Source organism: Labrus mixtus, chromosome 22 (assembly GCF_963584025.1).
Source record: "Labrus mixtus chromosome 22, fLabMix1.1, whole genome shotgun sequence".
In the NCBI taxonomy this organism is placed as follows: domain Eukaryota; kingdom Metazoa; phylum Chordata; class Actinopteri; order Labriformes; family Labridae; genus Labrus; species Labrus mixtus.
This window is the reverse complement of record NC_083633.1, coordinates 14,650,331-14,667,530: the sequence shown is the minus strand read 5'-3', so window position 1 is coordinate 14,667,530 and position 17,200 is coordinate 14,650,331. Positions and strand designations below refer to the sequence as shown.

The 17,200-nt window shown below is 39.8% G+C and overlaps 2 protein-coding genes across 5 annotated transcripts in view; both read right to left on the bottom strand.

The window, feature by feature from the left end:
• Nucleotides 1–3,228, bottom strand: part of adipor2 (adiponectin receptor 2) — a 28,953-nt gene extending 25,725 nt beyond the window's left edge. Inside the window, exon 1 of the mRNA XM_061030375.1 lies at nucleotides 3,098–3,228. The gene's annotated coding sequence lies outside the window, so the exon portion shown is untranslated. The remainder of the gene's footprint in view (nucleotides 1–3,097) is intronic.
• Nucleotides 3,229–10,130: 6,902 nt separating this feature from the next.
• wnt5b (wingless-type MMTV integration site family, member 5b) overlaps nucleotides 10,131–17,200 on the bottom strand; it is a 74,416-nt gene continuing 67,346 nt past the window's right edge. For all 4 annotated transcript variants that reach the window (XM_061029610.1, XM_061029609.1, XM_061029608.1 and 1 more), the window contains exons 6-7: nucleotides 12,043–12,201; nucleotides 10,131–11,949 (exon numbers count right to left, since the gene is read on the bottom strand). In XM_061029610.1, the coding sequence (XP_060885593.1) occupies nucleotides 11,650–11,949; nucleotides 12,043–12,201 (459 nt within the window). In that variant the 3' untranslated portion in view covers nucleotides 10,131–11,649. The remainder of the gene's footprint in view (nucleotides 11,950–12,042; nucleotides 12,202–17,200) is intronic.

Here is a 17,200-nt window from a genome sequence, read left to right as displayed (position 1 = left end):
TCATTGAGAAAAGAAGGCGCTTAAGTGTAAATAAACAAATGAAAAGATGACCTGATTTCACTCCCACTATCCAACTTTCCACACAGACACGACGATGCCATCAGATCAATGTGCAAAAGCAGAAAAATCCACATAAAACATTCATTTAACAGGCTGGCACTGCCAACTAGTTCTACCAAGTTTTCAACTCTTCACAGTTTGTGGGCGGCGAAGGCTGAAAAATCAATCTGCTGGGTCTGTTTCTTTCTAAAGTAACTCTTCCTGATCATTTCACATTCTCCCTTGAAATGTTGTTTAAGTAAAAGGACTTAAACTGTGTAATTTGGTCCACATTACTGGCCAGATTTATTTAAAGACATTTTTTTTTGTTTGAACAAAAAGCAGAGCAGACACAAACCACAACAAGGTCAATGCGCTGTTGGCTCCTCTGGTGAATCAACCAGAGGCCGTGGTTTTCAAGCCCTGGGTGGTAATCCAAGGGTGGGTCACATGTAGATAAAAATAGACCCCTAAATGTTCTGATGAAAGGGAAACCTAAAACGTCTTACTATATTAAGACATGTGCACTTCTGTTGCTGCTGAATGAAACAGTGTGACGGTCAAATTCCCAAAATGTATGTTTATTTTAGCCTTTCACACAAGTTTGTTAGTTTGGTGCTTTTAAAAAGATGGATTTCTTTTTGAGTCCTATTGGTCGGGTTTTCTTAGCCAAGCTACGTATTATTGGGATGTACCTAATCTTGACAGAAATAAAACTAATGTACACATATCGTGTTTGAAGGACACTAAATAATTTACTACAAAAACACAAATACAAACAATATGCAAAACCTATAGGAGCTAGCAAAACGTCCAGTAAGGCACAGATCAACAGATTCACCCTGTTTATACTGTTTAAAGCTCAGTGTATGGGATGTTCGAAGCATAGTGTTCCTATAGACAAAGTAATTAACTATTGACTTTTTGGAGCATCTTTGCTGGGCGTATTGCTAGTGTTGTTGTGTGTCTACATGTTCAATAGGACAATCGCATTTAAAAGAAAGAAACACTTTGTTGTCTTTGTTTTGCACACCACAAACAGCCTGTTTTTTTAGGCTAGTGAGGGAAGGTAAGAAATCACAGACACAAGTTGAGGAAAATATTAAAGAGAGAGAGGTAGCTACTCTCTTCTTATGATCAATCCATTTTGCACTGACAAGATCTCTACTATTCTTAGAAGCTATGTTTAGCTGCTCTCCAGCCTGGCACGCTGTCAAAAAATGACTTCATTACACATTAAAATCTCTACAGTTGTACTTCCAGTAAAAAATATATGACGTCTTGCTGAACAGTGATGCCTAACAGGATGAGACTCTGTGCACACATCAGCTTAAGTGATGGATGTTCTGAATTCATTCTTTGTATAATTGAAAATTAATATCTTGCAACAGGAAATGACCACAAATTTCCTGGTAAGATGAATGTCAGATAAATGAACTTCTGCATTGTGGCTACTGTGCTTTGTGCAGAACTGGATTTTCTGTAGAACATGGTGTCTGTATACATGATGCAAATATCTGCTTTGCATCCCTACAGAATGTGGGATTTACAACAACAAAAAACACAGACATGTAAAGGCATCTTGAGTGTAAGAGCAAAGATTGGTGTTTTAATTTGTATTCCAGTGATGTTAAGTTGCATTCAAGCTCAACTTTAGCTGGAAATAATGACACTAAAGGATCAAACTGGACTGATAAAAACACAAACTGGGGTTCAACATAAACACTAGCTGGGACACTGCTCCATGAAATATCCATGGACTAATATCAAGCTAGGGGACAGCTGGGAGTGTTTTTGTACATGAAGTTTGGGTTCAAGACAAATAGGCTATCAGCTACCCGGCCCATAAAATATTTATGAAATGACCTCATGCCTTCTGGCAAACTGAAGAATAAGAATAACACAGAAATGGGATGAGCGTACATGCAATGCTTTATGTGTATTCAGTACGGCTTAAAAGCAATGTGGAGAACCAATTAATTCTAACTGGGCAGTCTTTGCGTTTCTGAAAAGCATCAAATACATTTTGACAAAAGGTTGAATTATAATAACGGCATAAGCTTGTACTTATTGTACCTGTTCAACAAACTCTATATAATAATGAATATGGCTGAATGGATAAGACGCATAATGTCCCCACAGACGTGGATTAACACAACTGTGAAATTAATTTGTTTATGAAATAATAACTGCATGATCCATAGAGTTCTCGGAGCAGTATTGTCTTGATCTGAAAAAGTCATCACAAAGCATTCATGTGTTAAGAAATAATAACCAAGCAGCAGTGTGAAGTGATAAAATAAAGCCTTTGAAAGAAGGTAAAAAAAAAAAAAAGAAACTCCCTCTTCCCTTCACTAATCTGACTTATTATTCACATAAAAATATTTACTGAAAGGAGCAAAATAATAGCTCAAATGGAGACCGACAAAACAAAGCTCCAAACTCAGACCCTCATAGTGAACAGAGGAGTCAAAACAACACTGGCAAGACAAAGAAACCTCAAACTCCAGCCTCACTACCTTTTTGTTGACAGCGACAATTCCTTCACTTTCAACAAAAGACACACAAATGAGCCTCTTTTTGACCTTCAGATGTGTCAATTTATATTCGAGCCAAGCTTTGTTGTCAAAAAAATAATCAGAAGACACACTGCAGCTCCCACCAATAGACTGTGACGATGGGTTTGTTTACACCGCGCTAGCGAGCTGGCTACTCCGCTACTAACAGGAGCTACATCGGGGAAAAAAGCCACATAACTCTTTAACGGAGCGTGTTTATATTTTGACAGCTTTTCACGTCAACATACCTGCCTTTAAACACACCAAACGCTGTCTTCATATTGGTGATAAAACCTCGTAAAGAGAGAGCTACCCTGTCCTTTCTGGCTGGCTAGCAGATTATGCTTCTGTCTGTTGTTTTGACAGCCAGAATTAGCTGGATAGCAAAAGCTGCTAGCAGGCAGAGGAGAAGAAAGTCGTGGCTGAATTCAACAGTCTCAAACAAGATATAACAACAAAAATAACATTTAACAGTGTCCAATGTAGGTTGTATAACTCACCTAGTCTAAGTGTGTGACGAGAAAACGGTCCTCTTGGTGGTGTCACACTGTCCACACAGAGTTGTAGTCGTAGCTCTGCTCCCCTGTTCTGTGAGCGTTTTGTGACTGTCGCTTCACCAGACTGGACTGGACCAGGCGACGCTGGAGGGAGGCAGGCAGTGCGTGACGTAGCTCGCATGAGCGCCTTATAGCCAATCAGAATACACAATGAAGAACACAACGACCAATCACTGATGATCAGGAATTGGGGTACAGTTTCTCGGGATTCAGGGACGTTGATGTAGTTTTTAAGTACTTTTTGTAAATTCTAAAACAAAAATGGTAATAAATGTAGCGATTTAAGCAACATTTCAGATCTGCAACAAGTACATTTCATATGATGTGAATATGATAGAAGCTTTGCCAATCTTAGTTGCATAGCCAGGGTGTTTTTTTCCATACAGAAACGTGTTTAGCAGGTCGCTGCCATGTGGAAGTTGAGCAACTTTTAACTGCTTGTTCATTCAAAGATCAAGTAGTCTAGTCTATGCTCTACAAATTCGGAGAACACTTTACATAATAAACACTACACACATTTTTATGCTGCAACTATTTTCCTTTTTTTTAAGATTGATCAGTTCTTTATCTTATCTTTATTCTGAGGAGCCCAGAATATCGAGATTTTTAAACGCAGTCTTAAAACTCATTTATTCAGTCTGGCTTTTATATAGTGTTTTATATCAATTAAAATCTTAACATTAGTGTATTGTCTTTTTATCCTACTACAATTTTAAATATTTTCCTCTTATGTATTTATTTTAATATCTTGTTGCTTTTATGTGTCGTATTTTATTGTATTTTATTTTTATACATATAAATACACATTATTTTTAATTCTTATTGGTGTGCATTGGTCTCTCAATGATTTTATCAATGATTTTATAAACTACTTTTCGTCAATAACTTTTCTGCACTCTTGTTAAGCACTTTGAACTGCAATTTAATTTGTCTGAAAGGTGCTATATAAATAAAGTTTGATTGATTGATTGATTGATTGATTGATCTTAAAATGGCAGGGGGGAATTACAAAATTAAGACACAATTTTGTCTTTAAACTAATAGTTTACTAGCCTACATGCTAAAAATGTTAATTTTCTGATGATTGATTAGCCTACTTGATGTCTTTGTTTCCTCATGGTTATAGACTTTAACTTAGAAATGCAATGCCTTCCAAAAAAAGAATAAACTCAGTATATATAATATATGTGTGAAAAGGGTTTATAGTGTAATGTTCAGGCAGGTCATTAATCTTAGTCACGTGGAGTAACTCTCCAGTACAATTAAAACAGATGCAGATGGTGTGTGACAGAACAGCACCACTATGAGCTGGAAGCATGCAGATTGGTAACAAAAAATGACAATTCACAATGAGATCCACCACACAATTGGATCACCAGCTCACACAAACATACACACATACATCCTGCTGTGCTGCAATTGTGTCTGACTCTGATTGCATGACTGTTCAAATGGATTTGTTGTGATGCAAGGCTCTGGCAGTGGGTATGTTAGTACACTCAGTACTGCAGTTCATGCAGTTTTATTGGTCTGGCTGATGAGTTTCACAAGCTTCCAAGTTAACAAGTTAAACCACTTTTTCAACAGAAACCTGTTTTTTTGTTGTCAAGAGAGGAACCTGAGAAATACCATGAAAGACTCTAAAAATGTTGAAACCTTGATGCTATTGCTGTGCTAATGTGAATGACATCTCTCTGTACTTTGACCTATTGTGTGTTATCCACGATAAATGGGTCATCTAACCATATCTTCCATGACTGATACCAGTGATACGAGTGATACAAGACACTGATAAATGTTTATTTCTCGCACTAAAAGTCTAGTGTTTGGCTTAACTGTACTCCAGTTGATGAAGAGATATCTTAAAAGTTAAACTAAACTAGATATGTTATTACAAAGATGAGGCTGTAAGTTGGATTAGTCATATTTTCAAAACAAAGCTGTTAACTGTATTTTCAGTTTTCCATGAAACATCTCGCCTAACTTTTGAACTTAAAGGTGTATTTGACATAAGTCTTCTTTTACTGAGATGTTTTAGTTTTTTGTTCTAGGGCAGAGTCCCCTCCCATCTAATCATGAGAACCGGTTTGCTGACAGAGTTCGTCTCCCTCTGCCCGTCTGTCAGATAAAGTCCAACATCTCAGTTCTCAATTTAAATTATATGTTTCTAGACTTTTGTGCGAACTCACGGGGACATAATGTGATCTCTTTTTTTAACTAGAAAAAAAAGCCCACTCTAAATAAAAGTGTAGCCATAGGAAACAGCTTAGCAATGTTTTGTCATTCTTATTTGTCAGATATAAAATGTGCTTTCTCATCTTTATTTTAATTTAGGAAGTGTAGTGACTCTGAGGCTGTGTTTTTGGTCTCATTCCATGTTTAAGCAGATGACCTGATTTGATCAGAGATGTATGGTTAGCAGCCCTCCTGTGAAATCACAGCAGTGGCCTCATGCATTGCAGGTGGCCGTCTGTTTGCATAACCTTGATTTCTGATTGCACCATGCTCTCATTTCTAATCCGGCCTCTTAATATTCCTTTTGTTGCTCTGTCTGAGAGCATGTGGAAACTTTTGTGAGGGCCCCTCCTGAATTACTCCGACATGTCCTTAAAGATAATCTTTTGCTTCTGTACCAACTGGAGCAACATATCTTAAGATCTGTGGAGATTATTTAAGACTTGGCTAAAGATCAAATCAACCCTGTTAACCGTTGATTCTCGTCTTACTAAAGAGATACACCAAATGAGTAAAGTTAAAAAAGTTTTTGAATTGATTACAAAGTCCATAAAATATGAAATAAAAAATATTTTAAAGTCATTTCAAGGCATTATCAATTTACATATCCTTGTCCGAATTAAAAGCATATTTCCATTAGTTTGTATGTGTTGTGTGTTGAAGAGATTGTGTGTTGCTGGGCATCCACATGTCACAACAGGTGAACCGCACCTTACATTAAACTAAGTGAATAGGTGTTGTTCTTTCCACTGCAGCCACTTTTTGGTCACAGTATTAAAATAGCTAATAAAAACACTGTATATTACAAATGTATTTGTTTTCTATAAAAGTATAAATACAACTTGCCTCACATATGGTCGCAAACACCCCAATCGAATACGCAACCACACACACGCACTGCACAACCACACACAGGGTGCGTGACAGAAAGAGGATTACAAGCTGTTTCACACCCAGCACACCTCATTCCCTCAATCACAGGCCATGGAAACCTGGATCACAGGTGTATTTAATGATCAGTAGGGCAGAGCTCCTTGTACATTATGTTCTTCATTGTGTGTAAGTCAATGCACTGCACCCTTTAAAATGTACATTGTTTAAAAATCTTGCTTGTAGAAGCACATGGATCAATGGGATAACACATCAGTGGTTGAATGTTTGTTTTTGACTCAAAAAACCTAAAAAGACTTAAAGAACGTTCGAAAACAGTGTCAAAATATGAATGTACATCTGTATGCTGTATGTGTGTGTTTGTATGAGACAGAAAAAAAAAGGGATGTTTGCTTCCCCTATGCTAATTCAGATCAGAGAGTTCGCCTACGGATGTCTTAACGGCTGCTGGATAATCAAACCATGTGCATTGTCCCATGCTATGGTTTGCTTCTGGCTGTGTGTGCAGCTAAAGCTACAGCTAGCAGAATGATCAAAAGTAGCTTTCTTTGTCTAAGGCAGAGTACACAAATACTGTTTGTTTTATAGTAGGGTTTTTTTTTTTTTTTTTTTTTGCAGATTTTTACACTAAGACCAACCTTTATTTGGTAACAACATTCTCTGAATAACTAAAGATCTTGGCTTCATTTATTTGCAGACATTTCTTTTCTTCTTCAGTGTTGCCTGTTTTTCCATCCAGAATGCCCTCCAGCCTTGGCTCTTTTCCCCAGTGGACACAGAAGGAGCAACAACCAGAGCTTCCAATTCCTCCTGTCCTGCACCAACACATGAAGAGAACAGGCTGTGGAGGAATTATCTTCCTTTCTCCGTGCCAAACACATCACACACATGAAAAAAAAAGAAGATACATTGCATTCTGACAGCAAAATGAGAAGGTATGCCTCTCAGCAGGTTTAACTTCATAATTAGACAGCTGACAGTCAAACACTTGAAGTTCCTGCAGGTAAAAACCAGAGGCTCAGATCAGGTGTCATTATAGCTATATTTTAAAAACAGTGTGCTGATGTTCCAGGGGACTTTACGTGCAGATGCATGTTCACGGATACTTTTTGGCCTTTAAAAAAAGCCTGGAAGCTACATGTGCGGCATCTCCACGGAGGTGCAGAGTCAAAGCTGTAGAGAGGAAGATAAGAGAAAAGCGTATAATGAAGTGTAACTTTCAGGACAGCTCCACGTCGGCAAACACCTGCGGGGACAAGAGTGAAATGAAAAAAAGAAAGAAGAGAAACTCTAAATTTGTCTTTTTAAGTGTCCCCTCAGGGATTCCGTCTCACGCTGGGAAGAAAAAAAGAGAAATAAAAATAATGAAATATTCTTAAATGGTATTGCTTTTGTTCCTGGGAGTGATGAAAAATGTACAAGATTGACTTAAAGGCACAAGAGCTGCAGACAGACTGATGTGCAGGCAGCAAAGAACACTAATATCAGAGCCAATGCTTCTTCTGAAACAGTAAATCTACACTATTTCTACAACATGGACTGGAAAAAAGTGCATTAAACTGACTTGTTAACTTGTTTTATGAGGATAAACAAAGTCAAAACATTTTCATAAAAGCAGGTTTAGCTTACAAAAGACAATTTTTGAGCATCACGGTAGCAGATGGACGTCAGGTGATAAGGATTAAAGAAACCACCAGTTACACTGTGCATTGCTGTCTAATTGTCCGCAATGCACATATACACACACACACACTGCAACACACTCATGAACCTTCAGTGTAGAATAAAAACACAACCTTCAAAGGAATGATTAGCTGTAGCAGTTTTCGTTTTTAATGTGTCATAGACCCGGCTTCAGAAGTTACCAAAATAAAAGAATTATCTATTAAAATATGAGGAAAATAAATGATCAATTATTAGAGTTTTGATGTGTGTTTGATTTGTATCATCGGTCAGTGGTGTGTGTGTTTGTTTGTTTGTGTGTGTGTGTGTGTGAAAGCCTTATGTGGTGTGAGGTTTTAAAGAGTGCACTGACATAAAGAACTAAAGCAACAAATGTGCATGCGACGGTCTGTCTGAGGGAGGGAGAGAGAGAGAGAGAGAGAGAGAGAGGCTTGGGATCCTGGATGGAGCAAGAGGCCCCGGTGCTCCAGATCCAGCAGAATATGACGACACTTCTTGGCACCTTGAAGAAAGCATATGTCCATGAGCATATACAGTACAGAAACACATACATACACACTAGGCAGGGGCCGTCACAGATGAGAAATAAAAGCTTGAGTCGCTGACACACAGATGTGTATCAGCAGGTGAGGAAGATTTACAAACACACATACACAGTACACTTGCTGTATTCTGTTCTTGCTGCTCTGTTCAGTGTTCTAATTGAATTAGCTGTGAGGAGCTAAAAGTAATGGGATTGTTAGTTAGGGCGCTGAAGCGACGGGCTTGGCTGTGACTGTCCGCTTAACATTTAAGTGCTAAAAGTTGTTAAAGGATGTTAAGCTGCTGAATCTTTTTTTAGAACTGACGTTGGACTGCTGGTGCCGTTAGGGGAAACCCACAAGAGAGTCCAGTGTGGGTGATGTAGTTTTACATGCAAACTGGAGGAGACAAAAGCTGCTGGTCCACGGGAGCACACAGGATTTAAGACAACAAGAGGAAATGACAATAATGAATGAATACCAAACTTTACAACATTCATATAGGCTATGTAATTCTAATTTTCTGTGTGAGAAAACAATACTTCAACTGTATAAAATGCTCTGTTAAGCATGAAAAACATTCTTATTATCTGCTCATTTATGATCAAGATGAATCAAACTGGATACTGTTGTAACTATTATAATGCATGAAGTTATAAACTGTACTGCAATGATGGGGATTTATATGTAAATGTCAGGATGAATGCTAAGTGTTTGGTGATTATTGTTATATTAAATGAGTTGTATATACATATATATAGTATATATACTCCTGTGAGGAGTTCTAGCTAGTAATGTAACAGACTGAAAAATAATACTGAGGCCTCTCTGTGACCTCCAAGAGGAAGCCAGACGGCAGACAGTAAGAATACTGATCATTCCTCTTAGTTATTTTATAGATGTCACCACTGCCACGGGGCATGTACAGTAACAGACAAAAGTGTTTACCTGAAAGTTGCCAAAACAGTTTTTTTACATTTTGACTTTTAATTAGAGAAGGGTGAGATCCTCCTCTCACATGGGCAGGACAACATAAACAAGGAGATTAATGTGCCGCTCTGTCCAAAATCAACACAAGCCAAATAGTTTTAACAAACCAGTGCACAAACTATTGTGTCTCAAAATTTGATTTTTTTTTTTTAATTACAAGCATCCGTAAAGGGGTGAAGAACTTTCGGTCGTCTCTCGATCAGAAGGTCGGGGGCTCCTGCAGCAACATGTCCGACGTGTACTTGGGCAAGACACCCAAAGTTGTATAAATGGATTGGTTACCTCTGAAGGTTACCTTTCATAGAAACCACTGGTATCAGTGTGTGAATGGGTGTTAATGGGAAGGTGTGACCTGAAGTTTCTGGGGGTCAGTGTTAGTATCAGGTGATTTGTTAAGTCTGAGGCATGGTCACAATAACAACATGACTATTATCATGTTTTTTTCTTCTGATTTATGACTAAATGTCTTCAGACATGGAACTCATAAAGCATTTATGGGATCGTTTCGGTGATTGTGACTGCTCTCCTTCAGTTTCTTGTATTCGATGAAACTTCTTTTTCATCAAATGCAGCATCGTTTTCCAAAACCTTCTTCATAAGACAAAGACCTGGTCCAGGTTTTCCAAAAGCACTGCAGCAAGAACAGGACAAAGCTCGGTTGTTGTAGACTAGTTTATCAAAGAATACACAATAATAGTCATGTATAAAACATAGAAAAACAGGAGAATGAAAACAATAATAAAATATACCTTCTGTTCTTGATCTACTTTTCCTTTTTTTAAAGTAGCACAAAATTAATTGCAGTCCTTTCTGTTCTTTTTTTCCCCCACACACTCTCATATTGACTTCACCGCAGCATGTTCAGTTCTCTTCATGTTTGTCGCGCTACATTATACACTTTGAGATATTCCTCAACCAAGAGCATACAAGTTGCTAAATTCATGGTAAGACAGTTTAATAAGATGTTGAGATGCTGGCTTTGAGTTGACTTAACAAGTTGCGTAACATGCGAGAAGAGCAGGTCCACTCTCAGTGTCTTGCAGAGCGGCTTCATTAAGGCAGATACGGCACATTAATCTCACTAATGGAGGCTTCGCTCACTTCACTGTCACATGAAGGTCGTGGAGTTGGACCGCTGATGTGATCTGCTTGTTTGAACGGCCGGCACAATGTCAAGATGGCCTGAAAATGGCGAGCTTCATTAAGCGGAACAGACGCACTTGTCATCTCCCAGGTGCTGTAAATCACAGGAGCAATTACACTGAGACAAATGGAGAGAGAGTGTTCTGTAGGTTATTGGCCCATTCCCACACCAACATTAAGTGATTAAGTGTTTTTTCCTGGACTTTTTTTTTTTTTTTTTTTTTTTACATTTCTACACAGCTGTAATTTCCCCATGCTTGAGTTTTCCAATAATTTGTGAAATTGGCATTTTTCAGTCTCATTTTGGTTGTTTTACAGTTACCCCCCCCCCGGCTCGCGCTCATCCGTCTGTTCCAGTCTGCATTTCTGGTGGTCTCTGCGCGATGTTTGAGCAGCATCAGCACAAATGACACATGCGAGGATTCCTCTTGCAGGGTCAAGCGGTCAAAAGTTCAGCGCTTGGAGCTCGAATGGCTTCAATCTCCAAAAAGGACTGTGATGATTTGTGAGGATTCCCCCCCAGCACATGACTTTGAAGGGACCAAACTGAGCCTTTCAGTTTGTTCGAGTCTCTTTAAATTACAATCAGCACTGTGTGTTTATTTATTATTTATTTATATATTTATTTCATCTCTCATATCTTTTTTTCACACTAACTGCATGTGTCCTTTTTTCAGGATCCATTTGTTCCTTTTTTTCCAAGTCCAATCTTTTTGTCCTTTCTTTTTTTCCCATCCCATCCATCGTTCAGGGTTTTGATCAGGCTATAATAAAGGAAGTGATGAGAATCTGGACCCAGAGGTGTCCAAAACACACGGGCGAATAGACACTCTTCATTGTTTTCCATCGACTCGCTCATCAGTAAAAGCCGGGAGATTTGAATAACAATGGAGGAGAAAAGAAAGCCTGCCTGAAAATGAAGCTGATGTGTCTTGAATTATCCTGAACAAACCCCTGAAAATGCTCCTTCCTCCATCATCCATCAAACTGTCTTTCTCATCCTCTTACATCCGTCCATCATCCGTCAGCGTGCTATTTACACACAAACTGGTCCACCAGCGTTGTGCAGCGCTTGCACTTGACGTAGCAGCACCAGTGGAACTTGCAGTGGCAGCGCTCGTGCTTGTAGGTCTTGAACTGGTCGTATCCTCTGCCGCAGCACATCAGCTCGCAGCCGTCCATGCCCTCCGAAGTTTTATTGCAGAGGCGACCCAGCGTGCCCAGCGAGCCGGTGGTCTCGTTGCGGAGGCAGTAGTCCGGGCTGGTGTCGATGTACACCAGGTCCTCCGGGGTCGGGGTGTTGAAGCGCTTGTCCAACTGCTCCAGCTTGCCCTGAAAGTGGAGCGAGTTTGTTTAGTGTGAGATTCAGGATTATTTCAGATAATTGTGCTCACTGTTTATGACACCATGCTATGACTATAATACCTTGCGTCCTATGCGCATGGCCGCCGCACTGTCATACTTCTCCTTCAGGAACTCTCCAACACGTCTGAAGTCAGCCAGCTGAAGCCAACAGGTCTTTAGACTGCAGGAACCTGACACACCATGACACTTACACGCCACATTTGCAAGGTTGTACACCGCCTGGAAGAGAGAGAGAGCAAAGAGGCAAGTTTTTAAAACATGCGGCTGATTTCACTATCTGGTTTTCCTTGCTTTCCTAACATTGGAGGGAGAAATAACAGTTTTTATCAATAAATTCCCCATACTTTTTTACTTTCAGTATAATTTGAAATAAATAAATAAAGAGACATTTTAGTTCTCGCTCAATTTTTAAATAAAAAACATTTTTTTCCATCTTCAAAAATGATCATGTTCAGTAAAAAACTTCAGTAAAAAAATAAGTTCATTTAATAGTTTTGCTTATTGGATCTAAGCTCTAGGCTGTGAATTCAAGACCCCTACAGTACTTTACAGTGAGAAACTTCAAATTCTTGCTGTAACTCTACTATATTAATACTCTGCTGCCATCTCGTGGTAAACATGTGTAACTGCACCTCACATCAACTAAATGTATCAGGAGGTATTGAAGAGTCATTGTGAAAGGCAAACTGCCTTTAGGTAAACAAAGTGTTATTCAGATGATGAAATTCTTACATACAGACATTTTTAATACTTTCACTTCATGCTGCTTCAAAATGTTAAAGCATTCAATAAAACACTCGGTCACAAATGTGTGTAAAACAATCAGACTTATTTTTACATCTGTACTACAACATGAGAACTTTTACACCTTATGGCACATAAAAAGTATTTTCAACAGAAACTGACAAACCAACAGAGAACAAGCAAAGCAGACTGCGAGGCTAGAAGTTAGAAACTGCTATCCCTAGCTTTAGTTAGATGTACTGTTTTCATGAAGTCTCTTTCTAATTGATAAAAACACGTCACATTTGATGAACAAGTGAGTTATTTAGTTACCTACATTTATAAAAAACATAGGGGGAAATTAACTTTTTTTAATTATGAGTTACATAATACAGCTAATGTTGTTTTGCTGAAAGATAACTAGCCTAGCCTAGCCTAGCAGTGTGTTCTTGAACTGGTGGGATTGATTTGATCTGCTTCACTTTAGCTTAATTAAAACACGTCAAATGATTAGCATTGAAACTGTCACACTCAGCATAATTCTTTCAGACTGCGGACACAAAAAAACGAGAACAAATGAAGAACTGCTGAAGGAGACATCACATGTAGGCTAGCAATCCACATGTGCCAGTTCTGTACTTATCTGTCACCGCTGTGTGTGCGGGTGCAAAACCCCCTCCAGTTAAAACATGCGGTAAAATAGACCAACAAAAGGGTAAAATACAAAGCAAAGAAAAACAAAGAAAAGTTTTTTGCTCTTTATGACGACACGGCTGTTAGTACTACTCCACCAAACTAAAACAAACAGACTAGGAATGGAAGGGTTTCTAATAAACAGAGGAAATGGCTATAGATATTGTACATCCAGTTTCCCACAGATCTGCTATATAGAAAGAACTAATGTTGAAGAATATGTTTAAATAAGACGTCATGTTATTTAGGCTGTAAAATCAGTAAGAATAGTAAAAGTGTCCTTTCATAGATTTCACAGTATAGATCCATATTCCAAGCATATCTTGATTTTTTTAATGAAAAAGAGTCACCATTTAAGGCATTGTAGGTGGGAGCATGGGTGTTTTTTTTTTTTTTAAATCATGAATTTAAAAAAATACTTCTCTGAGAAATCCTGCCATTGTTTCAAAACTTAACTTCTTGTTCCAGTCCAAAAACTGATAAAACATTAAAGATAGTATATCCAAATAGCTGATTAAGACAAACTGACCCCGCCTCTTCATGCATTTTCAATGTTTCTTAGCAGTTTGAGTTTGCAGGTTGTCTGGCTTGGTCCAAACTTCAGGTATGCTTGATAAATTAGAACAGTTGATAGAAGATTTATTGTCCTTGCAGAGGTGACCTTTAGGGGGAGCACTTCACCCGTTCAGCTACAAACACATGAAGAACACTATATTTCACGTCACTGATCAGGCATTGTGATATGTTTGTAAAGCCACTGAGACAAACTCCCTCACATTAACACGCTGTACTCGCTGAGTCAGTTATTCCTGATTCCTAAGTTCCCCTCACATAAATGAAAACCCACCGCTCCGTCTCCTCTCGGGCCTGATCTCAATTACCTTCTCACCTCTGTTAACCCCTGCATCCCAAACACAACCCCGACCCCCACCTCCCACCTCCTGCTCCCCAATCCTCTCCTTTACTACCCAGCAGGCATAGCACTCGGCACCCTCCAATCCTGTGTCTCGACCCCCGTGACCCCCTCCGACAGACACGGAGAGCAGGGACAATGACATCTTGTGAAGGTAGAAGCCTTTTTTTTATGAGCGGTTTGTTTCAGAATCATTTCTTGATTTCACAAAAGTTTGAAACTAAAAGGACAAAAAAAGTCAAACTCTTACACTTATTTTTCTGAATTGTTCAGAGTGGACGACAAACTAATGGGAGTTAAAGGATTAGTTTCATTTGACAACACCAGCAGGAAATGCTAAATTTTATGACTCCTTGTGGTTTTTACGAGCCTCTGTGTTTACACAGATCACCCACTGTGGGGTTTATTGGAGGTTAAGAAACATGGTTATCAGAAAATAAGACACGCAACCAGTTTTTAATTATGGGCCCAAACATGCTTAAGTATAAGAGGGAGTCAAAATATGTGGGAACATTTTGAGTGAAAAAGTCTTGTCATTATATTATGTTATGTGTATAATGGTATGTGTGTGTGTGTGTGTGTGTGTGTGTGTGTGTGTGTGTGTGTGTGTGTGTGTATCAAGCATCATACCGAGCTATTTGGTGGGTCTGTGTGTGAAAACCCACACAAATAAACTACACACTCATACACATACACACATGGTTAGTCATCCGTGGTGGAGACACGGTCTCTGTGTCAGGCACAATAGCTGCTGCTCAGTCAGGGTTAGGGGTTAGGAGCCGTGTGTGTGTGTGTGTGTGTGTGTGTGAGTGTGTGTGTGTGTCTGATTGAGGTTTGTCGTAGAATGAGGCAGAAACAGAGAAAATAGCCCACCCTTTGTCCCTTCCAAAGAGAGCCAGGTGAAGGGACACATTTTCCTGCTCGATGTTCTTGCTGGTAAAATTAAAAACTTGGTGCTGACACTTTAACATATCCCTTGTTTAAAGTTCATATGATGTTTGCCTACTTTATACAAGCCTAGTTTAACTTTTGCCCGGTAGAGCAGCTTCAGTTTTTTAGCTGTGGATCCTACAGATGTAGAGAAACTAACTTTGACGATCATTACAAACTGCATCTTTACTGTCAAACTGTTCCCTAAACTATTTCTGTCTTCCCTTGTAAATCTACTGCATATCCCTGCTCTATTTTCTAACCATACGTTTCTTCCTTTTTTTTTTTTAGCTGAAACATTTTTTGTGCAGGTATCTGAGCTGTGGTTTTAAGGCAAATTGCTGATTTTAAATCCTCAGATAATGGAGACGGCTACAGCCTCATGCTTGCAGAATTGGACTCAAGAGTGGAAATAACAACAACACTGTAAAAACAAATAGAACCACCACTATTTACATGTAATATAAGAAGATGGGTGATTCTGGCTTTTACTCCAACAAGCAACAAAGCGGTCGGTGATGAATGTGAAAGTTGCCCCCGGTTCAGAGCAGAGGGGGCCTGTTACTGTCTTTAAAGAGGGAATGTGTTGGTGTCTATGTGATGAGCCCTGCCTCGTTTGATTTGTGTTCGGCAGAGACATTGAACCTGGGTGGCTGTGTACTCTTGTGTAAAAGTTTGTGTGTGTGTGTGTGTGTGTGTGTGTGTGTGTGTGTGTGTGTGTGTGTGTGTGTGTGTGTGTGTGTGTGTGTGTGAGGAGGTCTTTCAGAGTTGCGGGACTGTGACGGAGGTCCATCCCTCACCCTGCGTCTCTGTCTCCAGACGCTTGTACACACAGACGACCACGTTATCCGCCTCACACACACAAGTCAAATGAAGCTGAGCACACACGCACGCACGCACACACACACACACACACACACACACACACACACACACACACACACACACACACACACACACACACACACACACACACACACACACACACACACACACACACACACACACACACACACACAGCGAGCGGCACGCCCCTGTCACCTCCACAAAAGCCCTGCGGTTTGCCTCGTGCAACCAAGCGAGACAAATCCTGCTTAGGACGAAGCGGCGTGTCCGCGAGAGAAAGCGAGGAGAAGGGATAAAGAGGACGAGAGAAACCGTCTTCCTCCAGTTCGCTCTCCTCCTTTTCATCTCCCTCCTCTCCTCTCTTCCGTTCGGATGGACAGGCGACAAAGAAAAGCCGGGATCAAACAGGAGAGAGGTGGAAAAGTCATTGAAAAGAGAGTGTGAGTTACAGAAAGACAGTGTGTGTGTGTGTGTGTGTGTGTGTGTGTGTGTGTGTGTGTGTGTGTGTGTGTGTGTGTGTGTGTGTGTGTGTGTGTTAATAAAAAAGCTGTAGATCTGCCTCTCTCGTACTCTCTCCTAGAGCCCCAGTGGGACCCTCAGCAGAAACACAACCTCTCCAGACCCTGACCTTTGAGCCCTGATACACATGCACAGAACCAGGCTCACTGTCTCTCACACAAATCAAACGGACACACACACACACACACACACACACACACACACACACACACACACACACACACACACACACACACACACACACACACACACACACACACACACACACACAGCGTCTCTGTCTCGCAAACAGCTTGAACAAAGCCCCTCTGAAGATAAACACACTCTTCTAATCAAGTGTGTACCAGCACGGGCAAATGGACCTTTTTTTTTTACGAGCAAGGTGTGTATGCATGTGTGTGTGTGTGTGTGTGTCAGTGTGCATATGAGCGTGTGTAAAATAACATACAGCCCAGTTTAAGGTTTCTTTGAAATGCATTTTGAAAATAGCATTTCCATACAACTTCAGCTCAACTATCAAGCTGGCTGCTCCTTATTGTGGCTGCATGGCATCCGCAGAGGGACAAAAAGCAAACAACACACCCACATATCGAT